Source organism: Oryctolagus cuniculus, chromosome 13 (assembly GCF_051225735.1).
Source record: "Oryctolagus cuniculus isolate XC-2025 breed Fujian yellow rabbit chromosome 13, ASM5122573v1, whole genome shotgun sequence".
NCBI classification, from domain to species: Eukaryota; Metazoa; Chordata; class Mammalia; order Lagomorpha; family Leporidae; genus Oryctolagus; species Oryctolagus cuniculus.
In genome coordinates, this window is record NC_142879.1 from 101,525,199 (window position 1) to 101,548,367 (window position 23,169).

General features: G+C 49.9%; 1 protein-coding gene across 1 annotated transcript in view; it reads right to left on the reverse strand.

The window, feature by feature from the left end:
• Positions 1–623: 623 nt before the first annotated feature.
• Positions 624–23,169, reverse strand: part of LOC149122812 (outer dynein arm-docking complex subunit 2-like) — a 166,078-nt gene continuing 143,532 nt past the window's right edge. Inside the window, 1 exon segment of the mRNA XM_089311277.1 lies at positions 624–839. Within this exon segment, the coding sequence (XP_089167403.1) occupies positions 765–839 (75 nt within the window). The 3' untranslated portion in view covers positions 624–764.

Below are 23,169 nucleotides of genomic sequence, written 5' to 3' on the forward strand. Positions count from 1 at the left end.
CAGTCAGTTCCCAAACATTTCAGCACCCGAGGTGACACTTGCGATTCGTTAAGCGACTTTTAACGTTTCTTAATCTGATAAAATGCAGCCACTTAAAAAAAAAAAAAAGTACTTTGTGTGCTGAAAACAAGTTCAGAAACTCAGCACCATTGCACGGGAAGTAATACTATCCTTGCATCCGCATAGATTCCTTTCAATAAAAGTGTTGGCGAGTCCCTGGGAGAGACATAAACCATGCAACTGTTTATGTTCACTGAGACCAAGGGGGAGACCCCCCCCCCCCACTGCACATGCTCTTGTCTGGGCCAGTGACAGGTGTTCGGTCGCACCTGGGATGACCTCAGGATGGTCACTTTAAGGCCAGCTGCGCTCCACGCTGCATTTTACTGCAGCCCGTGAGCTCGGCACATCTCAGAGCGCTTCCGCGGGCTGTGTGCAGGCGTGACCCGGCAGTGCGTCCGCTAGGTTGAACAGAAGGGGCACAGACAGTCAAGAGCCTCTTTTACTAACCACTGCACAAATGCAAAAGCGTCACTGAACACAGGGTCCCCATCCCTACCCCCACCCCCTGCAACACCATCACAAAAGCTTTTGGCAGTACACTGCGTCCCGCAGCCCTTAGCATCAACCAGGACGAAAATCCCTGCTCCAAAGGTGTCCTTTGTCTGTTGCCATCCGTGCGCTTCCCTGGGCCACAGGAGCCACACGTCCTGCCTGTCGCACAATTCGGTGGCTTTGTGTTCAGGCGTCAGGTGTACCTCATCTTATCCATAGCCAGGGCAACCGGCTGCAGCTTCCTGGAGGTCCTGATCGGGGGATCCTATCATATCCAGCAGAAGCTGTTGTGCATAGCGGGCACGGGGAGAAGGGAGACACAGCCACAGCCATTAGTCTACAGGTGCCATGGAAATCATTTTAAGTGGGCGGCAAAGGGTATGAAATGCAGATATAAATGGTACCCAATCAGATACAGTTCTTTCCCTATGAATGGGGAAATGTGCAATGTTCCAAAGGTTGTAGGTGAGACTCCTCTTAATCCAACAGGGGCCTCCAGGCATGGCCCCACCCCCATCTCCTGCGCCAGCCCTCCATGCCCGGGGACTCACTTTCCCTCGAATGGTGCCTCACTCTCCCCATTCGCCCGGCGACCTCTCTGCCCACAGCGCCCTCCCTGCCATCTGCAAAGTCAACAGCACTTTCGCAGGCGTTTTCTGCCTTCACTTGCTGCACAGCCCGTCTGGAGCCCGTCACCCATTCTCTCAATCATTCTCTCACGAGTTTCTTGGGCCTCCTTCTGACATGCACCCAGGAGAACCGTTCATGGCCCCCAAACACCCCAACCCTGTCTCCTCCACGCCTTCACCAGTACCTGAGCTCTACTGGGCGGCATAATAGCACGTGAAGAAAAAAAAAAAAAAAAGCGACTGAATCCACTCTCAGTTCAAACCCAATCAGATGCTCCTCTCTGCCCAGGAAGCAGACCTCTCTGCTTGGAAACCTCACGGCCAACTCCAGCTCAACACGGTTCTGTCTAAACGTGGGTTCCTCCCCAGGACTGTCCTGCGCCACTGATCGTGAAGAATCCTTGCCTGCCACGCCCACACTCCCCTCCCCCGCTCCTCCCACTGTCCATCACAGCCGGGAGATTTCCTGTGGGGTCCTCTCAAAGACTGCCACTGTCTCTAGCCCTGCAAAGCCTGCGCCAGCGTCCCAGTCCTTGCTATCTCCTTTAATTTCCTAACTTGTGAGATCCACCCAGGAGGGGCAGAATTCTAGAGAAACAAAAGGCAAAATCAGTCTTCCGGGATTCAAGGCGAGCAATACGGTCAGTTCTCGGTATCTGTGGGCTCCCCAGCTGCAGGTGGGAAATCCTGGGGAAATCTGTATCTGTACAGCACAGGGACAGACTGCAAGTCTTACGATGATGCCCTCAACAATGCAGTGCAACACCTGTTTTACAAGGTATCATAAGTAATCCAGACATGGCTTAAAGAATACGGGAGGACGTGTGCAGCTCACACACAAATACTACGCCACTGCAGACTCGAGTGTCCGTGGGTTTTAGTACCACGGGGAGGTCCTAAAATGAACCCCCCAGAGACACAGAGAGATGACTGCACTCTGTTCTAAGTGAGGGAAACAGGGCAGTTTAGTGAACTCACACCTTGTGAGCTTTGCGCTATGGAGTGTTTTTTTTTTTTTTTTTTCAGCGTCATTACGGCCCTGGAATGGGACAGAGGAAACTGACTACAGCCCGGAAGAATGAGGAAAATGGGAGGAGGCTACTGAAGATCTGGAAGAACTTGAAGGAGAGTCGGTGAAGCAGGAAAAGCGTTGCAGTGGGATGGGAGTACTGCAAGAAGGTGGAAACTAGGGCAGCTGCAGAGCAGAGTACTTGGAGTTTAAGGTTTCCTGGAGTTGCTTTGAGGACTGACAAGTTCCAGGGTGTGGTCATTGGAATGTCGGTCAGTATGCAACTGTTATGTAACTTTACACACACACACACACACACACACACATCCTGTCTTTCTGCAGGAAGAGGAAATAAGGGGAACATCATGGGCAGGAGGAACGGAGCAGCCGCTCTTCTTGGTGACCCAAACCCACGGCTTCCATGTTCTATGTGGAGTCACACTCAATCCTTTTCCTAGCTTGCAACTTTTAGCATAGTTCAGTGTTTCACTCAACCCATTCATTTGTTTCTACCTCGCCTTACCATAAAGAACATTCTGAAAGCAGGTTATCACTTTATGAAGTTTAGACCATTTCTTGTAACAGTGCAACGTGATTTTTCGGCTTTGGGACTGTGCGGGAGCGACAGGCACTCCCTGTAAGAAAGTAACCGCACTTGGGGGCCGGCGCCGCGGCTCACTAGGCTAATCCTCCGCCTTGCGGCGCCAGCACACCAGGTTCTAGTCCCGGTTGGGGTGCCGGATTCTGTCCCGGTTGCCTCTCTTCCAGGCCAGCTCTCTGCTGTGGCCAGGGAGGGCAGTGGAGGATGGCCCAGGTGCTTGGGCCCTGCACCCCATGGGAGACCAGGAAAAGCACCTGGCTCCTGGCTCCTGCCATCTGATCAGCGCGGTGCGCACCGCGCCGGCCGCAGCGCAACGGCCGCGGCGGCCATTGAGGGGTGAACCAACGGCAAAGGAAGACCTTTCTCTCTGTCTCTCTCACTGTCCACTCTGCCTGTCAAAAAATAAAAAAAAAATTTTTTTTTTTAAAAGAAAGTAACCGCACTTGGAATTCGGAATTTGTATCTTGTTGCCCCCGACAAGTACGGGTGTGGTCTGATTCTCTCTGCAGCGCTGGGGGTTCATAGACAATATTTCTTACTGTAGTAACAGTTATTACAGCCAAGTCGCCACAATGAATAATGTCAGTTATCTGCAGACCCTGCTCTGCTTGGGATTCCAGGGCTCTCTGCTACATGAAAACCTTGATCTGCATAAGCAAATGAGATGTGGAGAGGTGGAAATCGTGGCATCCCCCTTTGCCCTGCGTTGGTCGTTTGGGTAAGTGGAGCACAGCAGAGTGTAGACACAGCACTTGCACCTGACGCCCACCTCACCCTGGTCCTCTGAGAGTTTTGCTCCTTTGTTATTCCTTAAATCTGAGAAGAGGTGAAAAGGAGGCCTAGCTGCGAACTCTAACTATGAGACAACTGCCTTCTGCCAGTGAGTTCTTTCCTATCAAGAAGGCAAGGTCATTGGCGCCGCGGTTCACTTGGCTAATCCTCCACCTGCGGCATCGGCACCCCCGGTTCTAGTCCCGGTTGGGGCGCCGGATTCTGTCCCAGTTACTCCTCTTCCAGTCCAGCTCTCTGCTGTGGCCCGGGTGTGCAGTGGAGGATGGCCCAGGTCCTTGGGTCCTGCACCCCATGGGAGACCAGGAGGAAGCACCTGGCTCCTGCCTTCAGATCAGTGCAGCGCTGGCCATAGCAGCCATTTCGGGGTGAACCAACAGAAGGAAGACCTTTCTCTCTGTCTCTCTCACTGTCTAACTCTGCCTGTAAAAAAAAAGAAAGAAAGAAGGCAAGATCAAACAGTTGTCGGCGATGGCGTGGGCTTTGGGGTCCCAGCACCTTGGCTTTCCATTCCAACTCTTCCACTTACTAGACAGGTTCCTGGTCCTCCTGACCCAACCTCTGCACACGTCTGACAGGACCACCCACCAACAAGGTCATGGGGAAGATGACCGAGGTGGCACACACCTTCCACCACTCTTTGGAAACAAGACAGCCTCTTCCTGTGTGTGTGTGGGTGGGTGAGTGTGTCCCTGGAGCTTCTCCCCTTCATGCTGTGCCTGATGAGTGCCGAGCCGTGTCCAGATCTGAGCAGCGGCGTGTGAGAGGCGAGGCTGGAGAAGCACGGGCTGGCAGAATTTGTACTGGGAAGGGCAGAGGATTCCTCGCGGGACAGGAAGGGACCATGAGAAGAGTTAGGAAGGAAGAAAGGACGTGTCAGGCGGAGCTGGAGTCCTGTTTTGGAGAAAGGGGTGAGGGGCTTGGGGTGCAGAGGTTATCTGAGGAGCCAGTCTGGGCTGAGACGTGAAGGCTGAGTGTGGAGGAGAGCAAGGATTCGGATGTGTTTTTCTCAGTGCGTGGCCGCGAGCTCTGCGTTCCAGGGAGCATGCATTTGGGGTTAAGTGGCTCGCAGCTGCTCTCAGGTTGCCCAGCCCCTGTTCCAGCCCTCAATGCACCAAGACCGCTAGTCCTCTTTGGGGAATCCATTCTGCTAGAGTTCCTCGCACTGGCCAGGGGGCTTCCTGCCATCTGTCTTCTGGTGGTTGATGAATTTCCATCCTGAAAACGAAACCGACAGAGCCCAGGAGGCCACAGTTCCAAAGGCCTATGGTACAAGCAAGGATTGAGCGTTGTAAAAGAAAAGATAAAAAGAGGAAACATGTGGCTTAGGACGGTCCACGTTGCGGACAGCAGGCTGCTTCCTGTGGTTTAGCCGGAGCCACCTGCTGGCACCCCCTTGGGCTCCCTGCTGCTGGCATCGCGGGAGAGGGTCCTCTGAGCTGCCAGGCTTGCTCTGTGCCAGGTGCTGAGATTTATTCTTTGCGGGAGAATTCCGCCGCTCTGCCCCTTGGACGTGGCCAGGAACGTCCTCAGTCAAGTGCGTGGGAGCTGGAAGCTGAGAACTCTCTGTGGGCTCAGGGAATGAACGGCTGGACCATTGCGAAGCACCCCCAGGACCCTTTTGGTGTTGCCACTGACCGGGAGTTGGCTGTGTTTCCTGAATTTCACGTGATTGTCAGTGGAGGTGCCCAGGGGCGACAGACTATCAGCCCATTGCTGTTTCCCGGACCGAATCGGGGGTACGGGACTTTCCCCAGCCTCCGTGGGAACACCACGCATTCACATCCGCCTCCGTGTGTGTAGCTCTGGAATCAGGCTCCGGGATGTGTGTGCTGTTTCTGACAACTTCACGAGCAAACTGGGGGCATTCAGAAGAACGCTGCACAACTCCCATAAACATCCCCGTAGCAGAAGCCCGGTACCGAACCCTGGATCGAGTGGAGCTCATGGCAGGGAAAGGGCAGAATGCGCTTCCAAACCACGGAGCCCTGGAGGGCGCTTTGCAATCTTCTGTGACAATGACACTTAAAAGGAATCCCTTGCTTAGCAAAGGGAGGTGCAAACTGGCACAAGTGCATATGGCATGGACACTTTTTTTTTTTTTTTTACATCCACAGGCCTTTTCCAACTATAAAGACTTTTAATATTGCGAAGAGGGGAAAAACACCCCAGGTTTACCTTTTTGAAGTGTTCGTTCCTTTCAAAACCTTTCCTCTGTTTAATCCACCCCCTCCTCCAAAACACACCCGAGGACTTTCAATTTATTGGGCGTTTCATAAGATGCCCTGGAGGAAAATTAGCCCTTTCGCTTTAAAACTTAATTGCACACAGCGCTTTAAAACGTCATTCAAACGAGTCACTTTTTACAGGAGGACGTGGGGACAGGCACGACGGGCGGTGCGTGCACTGGGCTCGCACGAGCGCCGGCTCCGCGGGGAGAGGCTTTGGTCTGAAGCCCTCAGCGTGCAGCCGTGACCCGTAGCTCACAGCTTGCTCCTGCGGGACAAAGGCAGCATGGGACCCAGAGTTCCGCGTTCCTTTTTGACTTTGATATTTACAGAGTGTTTCAGTTGCATGAAAAGTATGTACCCGTCTGAGTGACAACACATTTTCCTGTGGTTTGACTCCACATTGTTTGGGTGCACACGCACCGGAAACAGGAGAGTTCATTAGGGCCGGTTGGGCACTGAAACACCTGCCTGTGTGCCGAGGGTGGGGAGTTTTCCGGAAAGATCTCGCGTTCCCACAGCTGGTTCGGACTGTGAATCCTTTGCCGTCTTATTGTTTAGCATGGTGGTGTGGCTGCAGCACTATGCCTTCCCAGCTATTCGGTTTGGCTGGCTTTCTGCGGCAAGTCCGACAGAGACTCCACCGCGGTTTCTTTTCACATCCAGACTCCGAGCCTTGGTAATTCGTTTCATATGAGGGCTCGCCAGGGCCCAGGGCCTCAGGGCACACTGGACGCTTGCTGGTCGGCGTGGTCCATGGTGGCTGTCTTCCTCCAGGGGGCAGAAGCGCGTTGCCACCATCTGCTGTGGTTTCAAGGTCCCCACCCAGGCTCCTGTTGGAATGTGGCCTCCACTGTGAGGCATGAGGGATCCTGGGAACTGAATCCACTGTGGTGTTGGGAGGTAGGGCTCTGGGAGGTGAGTGAGGTTAAAGGAGGCCATAAGGGTGGGGCCTGAATCCAGTGCAACTGTGGCTTCATCAGGTGAGGAGGCGAGACCTGAGTGAAGTCTGACACAGCCCCCGTTGGATGTAGCTGTCTGATCTTGACCGTCCCAGCCTTCATAACCAAACCACCCTTCGTTCTGTAGGTATCAGCCAGTCTACGGTATTCAGTTATAGCGACAACAAATGGTCTCTAAGACACAGAGCTGATGTGAGCTGAGGTCCATGTCTCCAAGGCTTGAAAGTACCTGCTACTTATTGGAGCTGGCACCCCTTCTCGTAGGCTTCTGCTCACATCTGGGTCAGTTTCTCCTCCCATGGTGTTTTCTTCATGAGCCTTTTACTGGTGTGAGCTTTCGTGTCCAGACACACAGACATGAGATCAAAGCATCGGGTTTACAGTATTGAGAGCAGACATGGAGAGAGAGAGAGAAAGAGAGAGAGAGAGAGAGAGAAAGAGCCCTTACCACCTAATAAAATTGTTAGAACCATTGGGTGTCTTTTTTTTTTTTTTTTGACAGATAGAGTTAGTGAGAGAGAGAGAGAGAAAGGTCTTCCTTCTGTTGGTTCACCCCTCAAATGGCCGATACGGACAGAGCTAGGCTAACCCGAAGCCAGGAGCCAGGTGCTTCCTTCCGGTCTCCCATGCAGGTGCAGGGGCCCAAGCACCTGGGCCATCCTCCACTGCCCTCCCAGGCCACAGCAAAGAGCTGGACTGGGAGGAGCAACCGGGACAGAACCCAGCGCCCATATGGCAGGTGGAGGATTAACCAAGTGAGCCTTGGTGCTGGCCCCTCATTGGATGTCTTGATCGTTGGCTGGGTCAGGAGATTAGAGGGCTCTGCCCAGCGCTCCATTTTACAGGAAAGGACATGGCCAGGCTCCTATTGCCATTGGGAATGGATTCAAATTGCTCCTCAATACAAAAAAAAATCTGTGTTTCCTGGGTAAGGATGCTAAGGAAAAGAGCAAGAGATGGATAAAAAGATCTAAGTGGACAAGGTTAGTTCAAATTGCATTTTGCTACTGGATAGATTTTAAAAAGTACAAAAGATAATTTCCTAGGGAAAAATGTTTCCATACCATAGGAGCTCCATGAGGTCACACTTTGGGTTTGGAAAGCCTGGGTTTGAATCCTGACTTTAGCGCTTCCTAATTGTATGTGACCTGGGGTAACTCTTTCTTAGCCAAAGTATTTTTATGAGTAGAATGAGGATTTTTAATAGTGCTTACCTAATAGCAGGGACGTGGGGATTAAATGAGATTCCCGAATGTACACTGTGTGTACCAGGTGCTTATACATGATGGTTATTATTATTGCTACCATTTTGTCCTTGAGTTGGAAGTTACTGCTGAGTAGAAAGATTAACATTTGCTGTCTGCTCTTTCTCTCTGCTAGAATTGGTCTAAATTTAGTCTAGCTGTATTGAAACTATGTTAACAGAAGGCCTGTGGTGTCCTGTCCAATTGGAAAAAACAAGAGGCACTTGAACCGATGCATCTCTGTTCGGATGATAGCAGATCAGTTTTTATTCACAGTGAGGCTTTCTCTGAGTTAGTCTCTGGCCTACAGGTGAGCAAAGGCATGCAATCAAGATAAATAAAAGATAAGATAAATGAAATATCCTTGAAATGGGAGGTAGGAGAAGTTGGAAGAATAGGTAAGTGGTCGGAATTTTAAACACTCACAGAAGGGCAAAGCCAGCTACTATTTATGAATGTCTGTTGTTTAAAGGAAGAGAAATCAGCCACACCTCTTGCAGTACTGGAATAAAACAACTGAAATGTCCTCTAGCAGAAGAGTAATCCATCACCTCAATTTTGCAAGATTAATCAGAACCCAGGTGCATTTTGTAGTTCAAGGATTTTACTGTCTTCCTACTGGGTTGGGAAATGTTGAAATGAGAAAACTGAATCTAAGCAAAGGAATGTGGAGAAGCCTATGGAGAAGCAAAATTTACTGATGATAGCATTTTGTAAGATTTATTTATTTGAAGGTCAAAGTTAGATCTTCCATTCACTGGTTCATTTTCTAAATGGCCGCAATGGCCAGGGCAAGGCCAGGCCAAAGCCAGGAGCCAGGAGCTTCATCTGGGTCTCCCATGCGTGCACAGGGGCCCAGGCAACTTGGGCCATCTTCCGCTGCCTTCCCAGGTGCATTAGCAGGGAGCTGGATCATAAGCAGAGCAACTAGGACTTACTGGCACTCATATGGGATGCTGGTCCCGCACAAGACGGCTTAACCCACAGCACCACAGTGCTGGCCCGATGACAGCATTTTCAATCAGTGTTATCTCTTCCCCCAAGGGCGAGATCTGCCCCCAGCCTGCAGCTCCTCTCAAAGGCAGGCAACAGAGGTGGCAAAAGGTTCGATGTATGGGGGCGAGGCAGAGGGGAATGGGCCTTGGGAAGTCACCACTGGTGACCATCTGCTTGTTACTTATCTATGACACCTCCAAAAAGCAAGGACAGTTGTATTTGTAGAGCTGTCAGAACACGGCCTGGCCACGGCAGCTGCTCTGTAGCTGTTCGCCATTGCCGTTTCAGCACCTATACAGGCTCGCCCTGATGCTAGGAACGAGTGATTGGCGACACAACAAGGGGTGCTGAGTGTTCACGAAACGAGGCCGCTACTCCCCGGTGCAAGCTGTGTGCAGGCACCACTGTGCAAGGAGCGGCACAGGCCCGGAGGAGCCTCTGGGACCCTGCCGGGTTCTGCTGCTTTGATTGGCTCCAAGAATTCCTTCTGGAGAAAGGAAGGAGCCCCAGGAGCCAGAGCCCCCAGCTTTCGGAACCCTTGGCAGGCTGTCATGTCAACTGGGTACCGCAGGCCCTACAGGTGGGCATTTGGCCTGGTGGTCAAGATGCCACTTGGAATACTTGCCACCTGGGTTTCCAGCTCCTCCCCTGACTCCAGCCGCTTGACAGTGCACACCCTGGGAGGCAGCGGGGGATGGCCCAGGGGCTTGTATCACTGCAACCCCCATGGGAGGCCTGGACTGAGTTCCTGGCTCCTGGCCTGGGCCTGGTTCAGCTCTAGCCCCTGCAGGCATTTGGGGAGAGAAGCAGCAGTTGGAAGCTCGCTCTGTTTGTCTGTCTCTGTCTCTGCTTTTCAAATAAATGCAAATAAGTAAATACAGTACGAAGAACAGAAGAATTGTTTGCATTTTCTGCTTTGGTGTCACTACGGCTCGTAGTCACAGGGCAAAATGATCCAGGCAGGAAGTCTATCAGTATGTGGTCCAGACAAGACCAAATAAGGGCTAGAATATGACCTGGGCACTGATGCTCCTTCTAAAGGACAACACTGGCAGAACCGTGTCCCCTACTTGCTTCTAGAAGAATGTGCAAGACAAGTTAACTGCCCCAGACTCACGTGTCAACTCTCAGCCGTAACAGTTTGCCTGGTACAGGATCCTTGGCTAGAATCATTTTTCTTTTAGTGTGGAAGGCACTGCTCCGCTGTCTTTCTGTTGCCAGTGTGGCTGCTGGGAAGTGCAAGGGAACTGTTTTCATGTTGGCCTCAGCGATCCCCACTCCATCTCCACGTCTTCTGAGGATTCTAGGCGTTTTTCACTGTACTTGGAATTTCATGATGCGGTATCTTTTCGTCCACGGTCTGCATGCCTGAGGGTCCGTTCAGTCTGGCAACTTTGGTGCCTTGGATCTGGGAGATTTTATTTCCTTTTATTTCCTGCATTCGGATGTCACATCTTCTGTTCTGCTTTTCTAATTTCCTTATTTTTCCTTTCCTATTTCCATCTTTGTCTTTTTTGTCCCACTTTTGGTAGATTCTCTACACTTCCAGCTCTTCCATCGAGTTTGGGGTTCCCTGACCTTTTTTTTTTTTTTGGTAGACTCCTGTTCTGGTTTCATGGACGCAATATCATCTCTTCCACACTGAGGATATTCATCATAAAATTACTATCTTCTCTGATATACCCTTTCTTCTGAGGATTTGGTTGTTTCTGTTTGGTTTGGTCTCTGTCTCCCATGTTCAAGATGTCCGTGACTTGTTGGATGAATGGAAACGCTGAGCTACACTTAAAGCCAGAGAGCTGGGTAATCTGGTTGTGCTGCATGAAGAGAGCAAGTTCAAGGCGGCCCTCACTTGCTCATCAACACGAACTCTGGTTGGGGCTGTCTTCCTGGAAGAAGGGGTGCCTTTGACCTCCCCCCCCCGGCCAAAGTATAATCTCTTAACTCTTTCCAGTAGAGCTCTCACACTCCCAGGGCAGCAGGTTCAGCCCAGAGATCCTGCTCACCCTCTCCAGACAGCTGCCGGGTTGGGATGGGCACGGCTTGGTCGTGGGACTCAAGCTTCCACTCAGCTCTGCTACTGTAGTCCCCACCTTACCAACCAGCTCCGGTGGCACTAGTGCTGCTAGTTCCTATGAATGTTGAGACTTTCACATTACAAAGCAAGTTTGTTCTAAGCTTTTCAAACTATCAATTTTTTTTAATTTTTAAATTTTTAATTTGTTTTTAAAAACAAATTTATTTATTTACTTGAAAAGCACAGTTAGGAACAGAGAGAGAGGAGCAAAGAGAGAGAGAGAGGAAAGGAGAGAGAGACAGAGAAAGAGAGATCTTCCATCCACTGGTTCACTCCCCAAATGGCTGCAATGGCCAGGGCTGTGCCAGCCCGAAGTCAGGAGCCAGGAGCTTCATCTGGGCCTCCCATGTGGGTGGTGGGAGTCCAACAACTTGGGCCATCTTCCATTGCTTTCTCAGGTGCATTGGCAGGGAGCTGGATTGGAAGTGGAGCAGCCAGGACAGGAACCAGTGCCCACACGGGATGCTGCTGTACAAGGTGGCAACTTGATGTACTACACCACAATGCCAGCCCATCTATTGTCAATTTGCGTTTTATTTTGACAGGCAGAGTTAGACAGTGAGAGAGAGAGAGAGACAGAGAGAAAGGTCTTCCTTTTTCCGTTGGTTCACCCCCTCAAGTGGCTGCTATGGCTGGCTTGCAGTCGGTGCGCTGCGTCGATCTGAAGCCAGGAGGCAGGTGCGTCCTCCTGGTCTCCCATGCAGGTGCAGGGCCCAAACACTTGGGCCATCCTCCACTGCCTTCCCGGGCCACAGCAGAGAGCTGGACTGGAAGAGGAGCAACCGGGACAGAATCCGGCGCCCTGACCGGGACTAGAACCCGGGGTGCCGGCACCGCAGGCGGAGGATTAACCTAGTGAGCCGAGGTGCTGGCCAATTTGCGTTTTGATTCTTCAAGTCTGCTAGGCCACTAACACTCTACCATTTGAGTTTCTACTTGCAAAATGTTGCTGCTTTTGTCTCCTTCTGCCTCTTGGTCTTTGTTATTTACTTATTCATTTTATGTCCTTTGGATGCAACGTAAACATATTCCAGAAGGGCCGTGAACCTGGACTTGGAAGTTCAATTTGCTGCTCTGTCTGGAACAATCTACAGGTTTCCTCCTGACTCTTGAGTAGAATGTTCTCTTGACATCAACTCTGACATATGAGGAGTCTTCAAAAAGTTCATGGACATGTGTATTATCAAAAAACCTATGTGAGGGATTTCAAAATATTTTTACACTAAAACTTTCCTTTTACTTCCATTTCCTTTCTGAGGTACCCTTCTAGTTCCTGCATTTATCTCGAGCTGTTGGCCACTGGTGAGAGATTAAAACTCCATGTGGTGTCTGTTTCCTACTGTTACATAGATTTTGTGTGAAAGGACATAAAGAGATAAACTTCCTGGGGGGAAGGTTGTATACACAGAGTGATCAAACGGAGTGGGATAAAGCTAACTGAACTTGACTCCTCCAAAACGTAAGTCTCCATCCGTGAACCCAGCCCTAGGACCCCTCCCTGCCTCTCCTTAGCCCCCACTCAAGCCGTGGACAGAACTGCTGGCTCTGCTTCCTCCGGTACCCAGCCTCTGACCTCTTCCTGTGAGCCCTCCTGCCGTGGGCGGGGCTGCTCTCCTCTCCTGCGGGAACTGAACAGGTAGGCTAAGCTTTCCATCCAGTAGGCTCTGGAGCTGGCTTAGAAGGTGCAGCCTGGAGAAGACGAACACTCTCATGAGGAAGCATGAGAAGTTCCCTGCTTTTTAAGGAAAGAAGGCAGAGAAAAGACAGCCGAGTTATCCTCAGGGAGAATGGGAGCCTGGTTCAGAATTCGTGCTGGGATTTAGTAAGTCCCGCCCAGTCTGAGAAACAATTCTGAACCTGCAAAGTGCGTTCCCTTCCATCACTCCAAACCTTTGGTTTTATTAGCTAATTAATTTTGGCTTTACACACAGTGACTTTATAGGATTTTTTGGGTGGGGGGGGGCTGGTGTTATGGCACAGCAGTTTAAGCGGCCACTTGCAACGCTGGCATCCTTTAACTAGACCAGAGTGCCAATTCGAGTGCCTGCATCTCGGCTTATGATCCAGCTGCCTGCTAATGCCCCTAAGAGACTGATGGTTCAAGGCAGATGGAGATCCTGGCTCCTGGCTTCAGCCTGGCCCAGCCATGACTGTTGTGGCCATTTGGGGAGTGAACCAGTGGATGGAAGATATGTCTCTCTTTCTCTCCCTCTGTCTGTTGCTTTGCCTTTCAAATATATAAATGAACAAATCTTTAGAAACAACAAACCAGAATTTTTTTGCTTGTTTGTTTTATCTAGACCAGCCCCATAGGAGCTGGGCCAGCAGGCTCAGGAGAGCAAGGCAATTCGTCACTGAATAGGTTATCAGGAAAACTGATGACACCTGTTAGAATATTTAGACTCCTCCCCAAATTAGACTTTGTTTAGGGCTGGAAAACACAGGAGGATTTGAGATTTTCCTATAGATCAAAAGAATAGCAGTGAAAGGGGAGGGCCAGCTCCCTGCCCAGGCACTCACGGATTTCCACCGCAAGTGCACTCAGTCCTCCTCACCCGTCACAGGGAGAGGGCTCTCCCTTCTGGCTGATCACCCTGCCCTCCCGCTCTGCACACCCACCTCCCTCTCCGCCTTCTCTGAAGCTCACTCCGCCTTCACCCCCATTCTTTCCAAGGGGCTTCGCTGGCCCCTCTCGGTGCCTCCTGCTCTTGCCAATGTGTCAATACTAGAGTCTTGACTGTCTCTGCATAGGAACAAAACCAAGGAAAGAAAGGAAAAACCAGCAGCGCTTCCCTGAGCTCCCTCCCCTCCACTGCCAGGTGTTTCAAAGAGTGGCCTCCACCCCCTGCCTCCTTCATCACTCCATGTTCAAGGTCATCAGTAATCACTTTGCGCTGCACCCAGTGGGCACATTTGGCTCCTGTCTTACTTTACGTGTGAATCACAGTTGTCCCATTGGTCATGCCGTTGGCCTTACAATACTGCCTTCTCTTTGACTTGAAAATGACACTTTCCCGATTTGACTGTTTGAATTTCTTCCCCTTTCATATTCTAACTGCTGGCTTTTGTGGAAGCCTCCTGCTCCGCACATTGAAGGTACATGTTCACTTTTCTTTTTCCCTTATCCTCTCTCCAGCGCCACCTGCTCTCATTATCTTATGAAGTTCTCAAAGCTACATCTACTGATCATGATCGCCCCATCTCTGCCTCACGTCGTCCAAGAGGTTCATTCAGCGTCGTCGTGGCCCAAAGGAACTCTCGTTTTCTTCCACAAACAGACGGCTTCTCTGGTTCGTCAATGTTCTTCTCGCAGCCAGACCTTGGGCTCCTCTTTCCGCCCCCTTTCTCAGTCTCCACACCCCAAAAGGCCATCCCTCCCAAGGACATCTTTTTTTTTTTTAAATTTTTTTTTGACAGGCAGATTTAGACAGTGAGAGAGAGAGACAGAGAGAAAGGTCTTTCTTCCGTTGGTTCACCCCCCAAATGGCTGCGACAGTCAGCACGCTGCGCCAATACGAAGCCAGGAGCCAGGTTCTTCCTTCCGGTCTCCCATGCGGGTGCAGGGCCCAAGCACTTGGGCCATCCTCCACTGCCTTACCGAGCCACAGCACAGAGCTGGACTGGAAGAGGAGCAACCGGGACAGAATCCAGAGCCCCAACCAGGACTAGAACCCGGGGTGCCGGCACCGCAGGCAGAGGATTAGCCTAGTGAGCCGCAGCACCGGCCCCCAAGGACATCTTGAACTCAGTCATTTTTCTACATCTCTTAGCTGTGACCCTAGTTGATGTCACTGTTCTCTCTCTCTGAACTACTGCCCAATCCATCCTCCAGCCCTGTTCCCTTGCATTCCAAAGCCACAGTAACGTCTAAAAGGCAAATGGGACTAATCCGTTCCCTTGTCCCAAGTATTTCATTGTCTTCCCAATGCCCAGTGTGAACTTCCTCCCTGGGCTCCGGCTGTCATTCTTCCCATCTGTTTGTTAGCCTCTAGTTGTCCCCCCGCACTTCTCCCAGTGATCACACATTTTGTGTTCTCTAAAAAGTATACCAAGTGGATGGACGTTCAGGAGAGGCGGATCCAGGTGGACAACAGGAGTCTCCAGCCCTTCATCCCAACCGACACTCAGTCTGACCAACTCTCGCACGTGAAAACGCCCTCACCGGAGCTAAGGAGACAGGTGAGAGGTCACAGCACCTGGCTGTCGCACAGAAATAAGACAAGACACACTGACGAGGAGGGAAGGATGTGTTCACATTATCTGCTTCACCTCTCACCTGCCCCTGACAGCACAGCCTGCACCCCAGTCTGAACCGCCAAAGCACCTGTGCAGTCAGTCTCAGGTGGCCTCAGTGGCCTGGGCTTTGGGCTTGCCTCAGCAGGACCAAGCTTTGGGTTCACTGCCATGACAGGCCAGTTCCTAAAGTATCAGGCTCCACTGTGAAGCTACAGCAGTCAAACAGCACGGCCCAGGCTAGAAGCAGACGTACAGAACGATGGAACATAACAGAAAGCCCAGAAATAAGTCCATGCATTTATAGTGACCTGGTTTTTGACAAAGGTGCCAAGAACACACAATGGGGAAAAGACAGTTTCTTCAATAAACAGCGTTCAGACTGTTAGACTCTCGGAGTGAGGATGCTAACACGTCGAGAGGCACACCCCAAAGACTCAGAGTCCAGACCAGCTGATGCAACAGCAAGAGGATTTATTCGGCGTCTGTGCAGACGGGCCTCCTGAACTCGGGAGTCCAGAGAGCGCCCCCAGCACAGAGCCACATGGTTTATATACCCGCAGTGACCAATCAAAAGCTCTATAGTGGGCCGGCGCCGCGGCTCACTAGGCTAATCCTCCACCTTGCGGCGCCGGCACACCAGGTTCTAGTCCCGGTTGGGGTGCCGGATTCTGTCCCGGTTGCCCCTCTTCCAGGCCAGCTCTCTGCTGTGGCCAGGGAGTGCAGTGGAGGATGGCCCAGGTGCTTGGGCCCTGCACCCCATGGAAGACCAGGAGGAAGCACCTGGCTCCTGGCTCCTGCCATCGGATCAGTGCGGTACGCCGGCTGCAGCGCGGCGGCCATTGGAGGGTGAACCAACGGCAAAGGAAGACCTTTCTCTCTGTCTCTCTCTCTCACTGTCCACTCTGCCTGTCAAAAAAATTAAAAAAATTAAAAAAATAAAATAAAAATTAAAAAAAAAGCACTATAGAGTCCATGCACACAGCAGTCCAATCCGTGAGCTGATCATGTGAAAGGCATGCGTCCTCTATCCAATCAGCTACGGGATCACACGGGAGGCCATGCACACAGCAGTCCAATCCGCGAGCTGATCATGTGAAAGGCATGCGTCCTCTATCCAATCAGCTACGGGATCACATGGGAGGCATGCACCTCGTTGCCATTTTGTTGTTCACTTCTTCAGCAGTTCCTTTCCCTGTCAGCGTCATCTTGTTCACCCTGAGGGGGACGACGTCTCGCTCCCTTCGTTCCCCTGGAGGGAGAGCAGCGTTCCGCTTCCCACACCGTTATTTGAGTATTAGGAGGTATACAAACTGGGTTAGGTCTTAGCACAGCCAGGCACAAGTGTCGCAGCTAGCTAACCATAGGGTCCCTTATTTTTATAGCTGCACCTAATTTTAGCTTTGGGGGAAAAAAGTTTAGGGCTGTAATTTTTAAACTTTAATTTTATTTGGGGCAAAGGTGACTTCTTGTTTTTAATAGTGTTAGCTTAAGTCACTCCATCTTGGTTTGATTTTTAAGGTTCTTCAAGACAACCAGATAGCCACATACAGAAAAATAAAATTAGACCCTTTTCTGGCCTGCAGCACCGGCATCCCATATGGGCGCCGGGTTCTAGTCCCAGTTGCTCCTCTTCCAGTCCAGCTCTCTGCTGTGGCCCGGGAGGGCAGTGGAGGATGGCCCAAGTCCTTGGGCTCCTGCACCCACATGGGAGACCAGGAAGAAGCACCTGGCTCCTGGCTTCGGATCGGCGTAGCTCAAGCCGTAGCGGCCATTTGGGGGGTGAACCAACGGAAGGAAGACCTTTCCCTCTGTCTCTCTCTTTCACTGTTTATAACTCTACCTGTCAAATAAAAGAAGAAGAAGAAGAAGAAGAAGAAGACATACAATGACTGGGAGGTAAATGAGAAAGTGTTCACTACCATCAGAAGGATGCCAGTGACAACCATGGTAGTGAAATCCCCCCGCACCTGTTAGGATGGCCCTCACTAAGAAGATAAAAGGGGAGTAACTGTTGAAGAGGATGTGGAGACGAGGGAATTCTTGTACGCTACTGGTGCAAAGGACAGTTAATACAATTATTCGGGAAAATAATATTACAGAAGCTCCTCCAAAGTTACAACTAGTTGAATAAAGAAAATGTGGTGTGTGTGTGTGTGTGTGTGTGTGTATGTATATATATACATATATACTATATAATACTACTCAGACATAAAAAAGAATGAAATCCTGCCTTTTACAGCAACATGGATGCAACTAGAAATCATTACACATGATGACATAAGCCAGTCCCTGAAAGCCAAATACCATGTTTTCCCTGTTCTGTGGTACAAAAAAAATGTAATGCATATGAGCAAAATTGACATTTTGAAACTTGATGATTGTTTACAGCCCTTTTCTCTTCTCTTGAGGAACAGTGTTTTTTTCTTTGATTTATTGAACTTAAAAAAGATTTATTTATTTTGCTTGCAAGTCAGAATTACAGAGAGAAAGAGAGAGATCTTCCATCCATTGGTTCACTCCCCAAATGGCTGCAATGGCCAGGGCTGGGCCGGTCCGAAGCCAAGAGCCAGGAACTTCATCCTGGTCCCCCACATGGGTGTAGGAGCCTAGAAATCTGGACCATCTTCCACTGCTTTCCCAGGGGCATTAGCAGGGAACTGGACTGGAAGTGGAGCAGCCCGGACTCAAATCGGTGCCCATGAGATGCCAGCATTGCAGACAGTGGCTTAACCCATTGCACCACAGCATCAGCCCCTATTTGTTGAATTCTTTACTCAGTGTATGGTTAATCTTATTAGTATATAATAAACTGAAAGTAGATCATCATAAAAATTAAAAGAAATAAGAAAGGAAGGAGGAGGGAGTTTGGGAGTATGGGTAGGAGGGAGGGTAGGGTGAGACGTATCACTATGTTCCTAACTCTGTATATATGAAATACATGACATTTTGTTCACCTTAAAAAATGGTAAAAACTAGAACTACCCTATGATTTGGCAGTCCCATACCAGGTGTGTATCCAAAGACCATGACATCAGAATGTTGGAGAGATATCTGTACTCTTAGCTCTACTGTAGCATTATTCACAGTAGCTAAGCTATGGAATAAAACTAAAGCTCGCATCAGCAGATGAACAGATAAAGAAAATGTGTCATAATACACAGTGGAGGGGCCAGCGTTGTGGTATAGCGGATAAAGCTGCCGTCCATAGTGCCGGCATCCCATGTGCGCTCAGGTTTGAGTCTCGGCTGCTCCACTTCCGATCCAGCTTCCAGCTAACGTGCCTGGGAAAGCACCAAAAGATGGCCCAACTGCTTGGGTCCCTGCCACCCACGTGGGAGACCCGGATGAAGCCCCTGGCTCCTGGCTTTGGCCTGGCCCAGCCCTGGCTATTGAGGCCATCTGGGGGAATGAACCAGCAGATGGAAGATCTCTATGTCTCTTCTTTCTCTCTCTCCCTGACTTTCTCACCCTCTCTCTCTGTAATTCTGACTTTCAAATAATAAAAAAAAAATTCACCCCTTAACAAGAAGAAAATCCAGTTACTTGGGACTCCATGGACGAACCTGGAGGATGCTGAGGCACAGAACGGCAAGGCACCACACGCTCTCACTTTTTTGGTGTAAAAAAAAAATGAACCCATGAAAGCAGAGAGTGGTGGTTACCAGATGCTGAAGGTTGGGACAGGAAAAGGAGAGACGTTGGTCAAAGGCTACAAGGTTCCAGTTACACACAATGATGACCTTCAAAGAACTCTTGGACAGCACGGTGACTGTAGTTAATAATCATGTATTGCATATTTCAAAATGGCTTTAAAAAAGAAGATTTTAAATGTTATCACCACAAAATAATGATTGGTAGTTGAGGTGATGGATGTATTAGTTAGCTTGATGTCATCTTTTATAAGATACACTTATCAGAAGATCACTTTATATTTCCTAAATACATAATGATCACCAGTCAACTGAAAATATTTTAGCGGCAGGCACCTGGCTGATCTGTTAAAATGCCACTTAAGATGCCTGAATCCCATATTTGAGTAGCTGGCTTCAAGTCCCGGCTTCCCTCCACATTCCTGCTTCCTGCTAAAGCACATCTTTGGGAGACAGCAGGTGATGTTCGTGTGCTAGGATCCCTGCCAGCCATGTGGGAGATGTGGGTGGATGTCCTGGCTCTTGGCTTCAGCCTGGCCCAGCCCTGGATACCAGGGACATCTGGGGAGTGAACCAGCAGATGGGACCTCTGTCTGCCTGTCTCTGTCTCTCTCTGCCGCTGAAATACATAAAATAATGAATTTTAAAAAGCTAAAACAAGTGGATTGGTGAGAGAGAAATGAAGACCTCAAAGATAAGAAGTCACCTGACCAGGACATTGCGTAGTCACAGGAATCAAAGAGGGGGACAGAAGCCAGCAGATTCATATTGGAGAAATAACTTGAGAGCTAAAGAGTCCCTTGGACTTGGCTGCTTGGAAACCCCAGAGATTACTGATAGAGCAGTCTCTGAAGTTTTGAAGTTAAATGCCAGATGGCAGTGGGCCAGAGGGGCTAGGGAGAACTGTGCCAAAGGGTCTTCAGAGAGTGTTGCTCCTCCCAGCCAGTGGGCTCCCTGGGATGGGTGCAGTCAATGAGCAGGTGGGAAATGGGCATTAGGCAGAGAGAGACAAAGTTTAGCCGGTGCCAGTGATGCCAATGTCTGCAGATGTGGGGAGTCTGGAGGAGTGAGTCAGCGGGAGGAGACCCCAACAGGTCACTGAAGACGGGCAGGGCCAGGGGAGGCAGCACTCTGGACCAGGTGGAGGGGACTAGATAGAAGTGCAGTGTGGGTGTGTCGGGGGGAGGGGCTGAGATCTTTTTCTGCCTGTAGATTCAGGTTTTCAGCACATACTGAAGGCAAGTTCTTGTCACATCCCTACATCAATGCACTCATGCATTTACAATGGGTAATTTAACACAGAAATTTTTTTTAACAATGAAAGATTTGTACTGTTTACTAGGAAACAATTTAATTATGTTAAGAAATTTTTCTTGGAAGGAATTTGCTTTTGAACTTTGCTCTATGAAATGCTAAGAATTTCTAAAAACTGATATAAAACTGTTGAATTAAACCTTATCAAACTAAGAAAAAATTTCCTCAATTGTTTAATATAAGGCCAGGCTAAGGATAACTTAAATACACAGATATTAAAATAAACAATAATATCCACAATGTGCCTTAATGTTAGAACCAGTCTAAATTTCTAATTTCACGTTTGCTCTTATATTTGTCTCTAAAAGTTGACACAGTAGAAGGAATTCACAACCAAAGACACGGCAATATTTAAAATACGTTGTTGGGGATGGAATTCATCCTCTATGGGGATAAAAATAGAAAAGATATTATCCAGAAGCAGTGAAGCCAAAGAAATGAAAAAGGGGAAAAGAAATTCTTTAGTTCAGCCACTTTCCCAATTTTATTTTGATTTCGTTTCAGCTTTCAAGAGCAGATTAATATGGAAAAAATAAGGCACACAGCTGGAGCAAAGGGCCACAATTTTTCTTCTTCGATGTCAAAGAAATAGCTTTCCCTGCTCCTACTCAATTGGAACCAAGCTCAGAAGGCTGAAAATAAATGACTAATTTCTTGGGAAATGACCGTAAGTGAAAGTGTCTTTTGGTCCAGCGATGGCTTTTCTTAAGCCCCGGCGGACTCTGCCTCCATCTCAGGGCCTCTCCCTGCCCCTCCCTCCATGGTGCCCTGCAGGTCTCCAGGGGACCTCAGAGGGCCGGCATTTGCTGCCCATCTGGGGAATGGTTTCCTTCCCTTGGCCAGTTTGCTGGAAGGAGTACGCCACGTGCTCTTGTCACTTCTTTTTGGAAACTAACCTCTAACAGAACTTGTCTATGACTTCCAGAAAATAGAAGCCAAACAACTCGCAAAAAAAAAAAAAAAAAAAAAAAAAAAAAAAAAAAAGTCCTGATAACCACCTAAATGCTATTAATATGTCACGAAGTATTAATTTCAGTCTTCTTTGGACCAAACTTAGAGAAAATAAGGCTTCTCAGTTTCACCTCCACCAGGGCTTCTGACTGCAGCGAGAGACGCCGAATGACACCGTAGGCTTCCCACCCTGGCAGAGACCAGCATCGGTTCAGACCCCACCTATGTGGCCGGCGCCAACCAAGCTTTTCGGAACTGCAAGTATCTAGGCCAGCGATTTTTTAAAAAAGCGAAAAACAATGTTCTTTTTTTTTTTTAACCAGTGGAATCCTTTTCATTTTTTCCCCCAAATAACCTTCAGGTCTTCCACGAAATGCACATACGTATGGGCAAACGTTATGTATGATAAAATGAAATATATGAATAGAAACCAGGGCTCAGGGCTCTGGAGCTGTGCCTGTCCCCTCGTGTTCTCCATACAGACCCTGAAGTAGCCTCTCCAATTCCACGATACACAAAAATCCATGCATCTCCGTAGCTGGTGTGTGTGTGTGTGTGTGTGTGTGTGTGTAGAGGGTGCCGGGAGCTGGGGTCTGATCTTCGGCCTCCTATCTTCTTCCTTTTCTGGAATTTTTTTCCCACTACAAACACCTCTCCTTCCTGCTTGCCGATGGCAATCTGCCGGCGGCTCTCTTATGCCACTTGGATCTACTCAGTCCACATGGCCATTCTCTTCCAACTGTTGCCCCGGCCACCACCGGCACGGTGGCCTAAATGCTGTCACTCCCCACCAGCCCAGGTGAGGTCTTAGCCAGGCACTGGGAGGGGCGACTCAGGAAATACATCCCCACAGAGGTTCACATGACCTCCTGGCCTCACTGAGTGTTCCCAGATTTGAAAATGTGTGTTTACCAATTTTAGGAGAGAGATTTCTTAAGATCCAAATGTGTAATTTATGAAATTTCAGATTATATGTCAATTGGCTCTGTGCACTTTAGGCAGCATGGGGATACAGTTCTGTTTAGGGGGCTCTTTGGGGGCCCCCTTTGAAGGGCACCTGTAGGAGAGGGTTTGTACGTTGAGGATCTCCTGCGAGAACCAGAACGGCTCTGCCTGATGGAGGAGTTCATAAAGTCTGCCCTGCGATACTGATCTTTGAAATCAGCTTGGAGCTGAGACTTTTGAGTCGCTAATTTTGTCGTGGTATATCTGTCTTCAGTATGTCTCCTACTCTGGCAAGGCTGTTCTTTGGACCTTCCCCCCCGCCCCCACCCCAATCAGGTCTTTCTGGACAGGATGAGAAGGTGGGCAGGCGCACGTTGCCTCTGCACTCAGGCAGAGAGGCTGCTGGCCTCTAGGGATGCAGGGCTAAAGGCACCACCCCGAAGACACAGCCCAGCCCTCCCGGAGTGTAGAAGCCGAGGCCCGAGGAAGCCAGTGGCTCTGGGGACCGTGTTCCCCCAGCCTCACGTGGAGTACAGACAGACGGCTGTCTCCAGCTGTCTGAATGCACCTGCCCAAAGTCCCCGGACTCAGCCTGGCCATGACATCAACTAAAGCTCAGATAGGGCTTCCGGGCTCAGCTCTGTCTGTCTCCTATGGAGCAGACGCTTCCCGGGGCTGCTGGCATTTGATTACAATCCTGCCCTGGTCTCCTGTGTTGTTGGGGACTATCGTGGTCCATTGGAGGGGGGCTACAACAAATCGCCACACACCAGGCGACTGATCAACAGCGGACACGTGTTTCTCACGGTTCTGCAGGTGAAGGCGCTGGCCCATGTGGCATCTGAGGTGGGGTAGGGGCTGTCTTCTTGGGGACAGCATCTAGCACCTTCTCACCGTGTCCTCCAAGGGTGCTAATCCCATCCTTGGGAGCGCCATCCTCACGCCCTAATGCCCTCTCGGAGGCTCCATCACCTTAGGGTTTA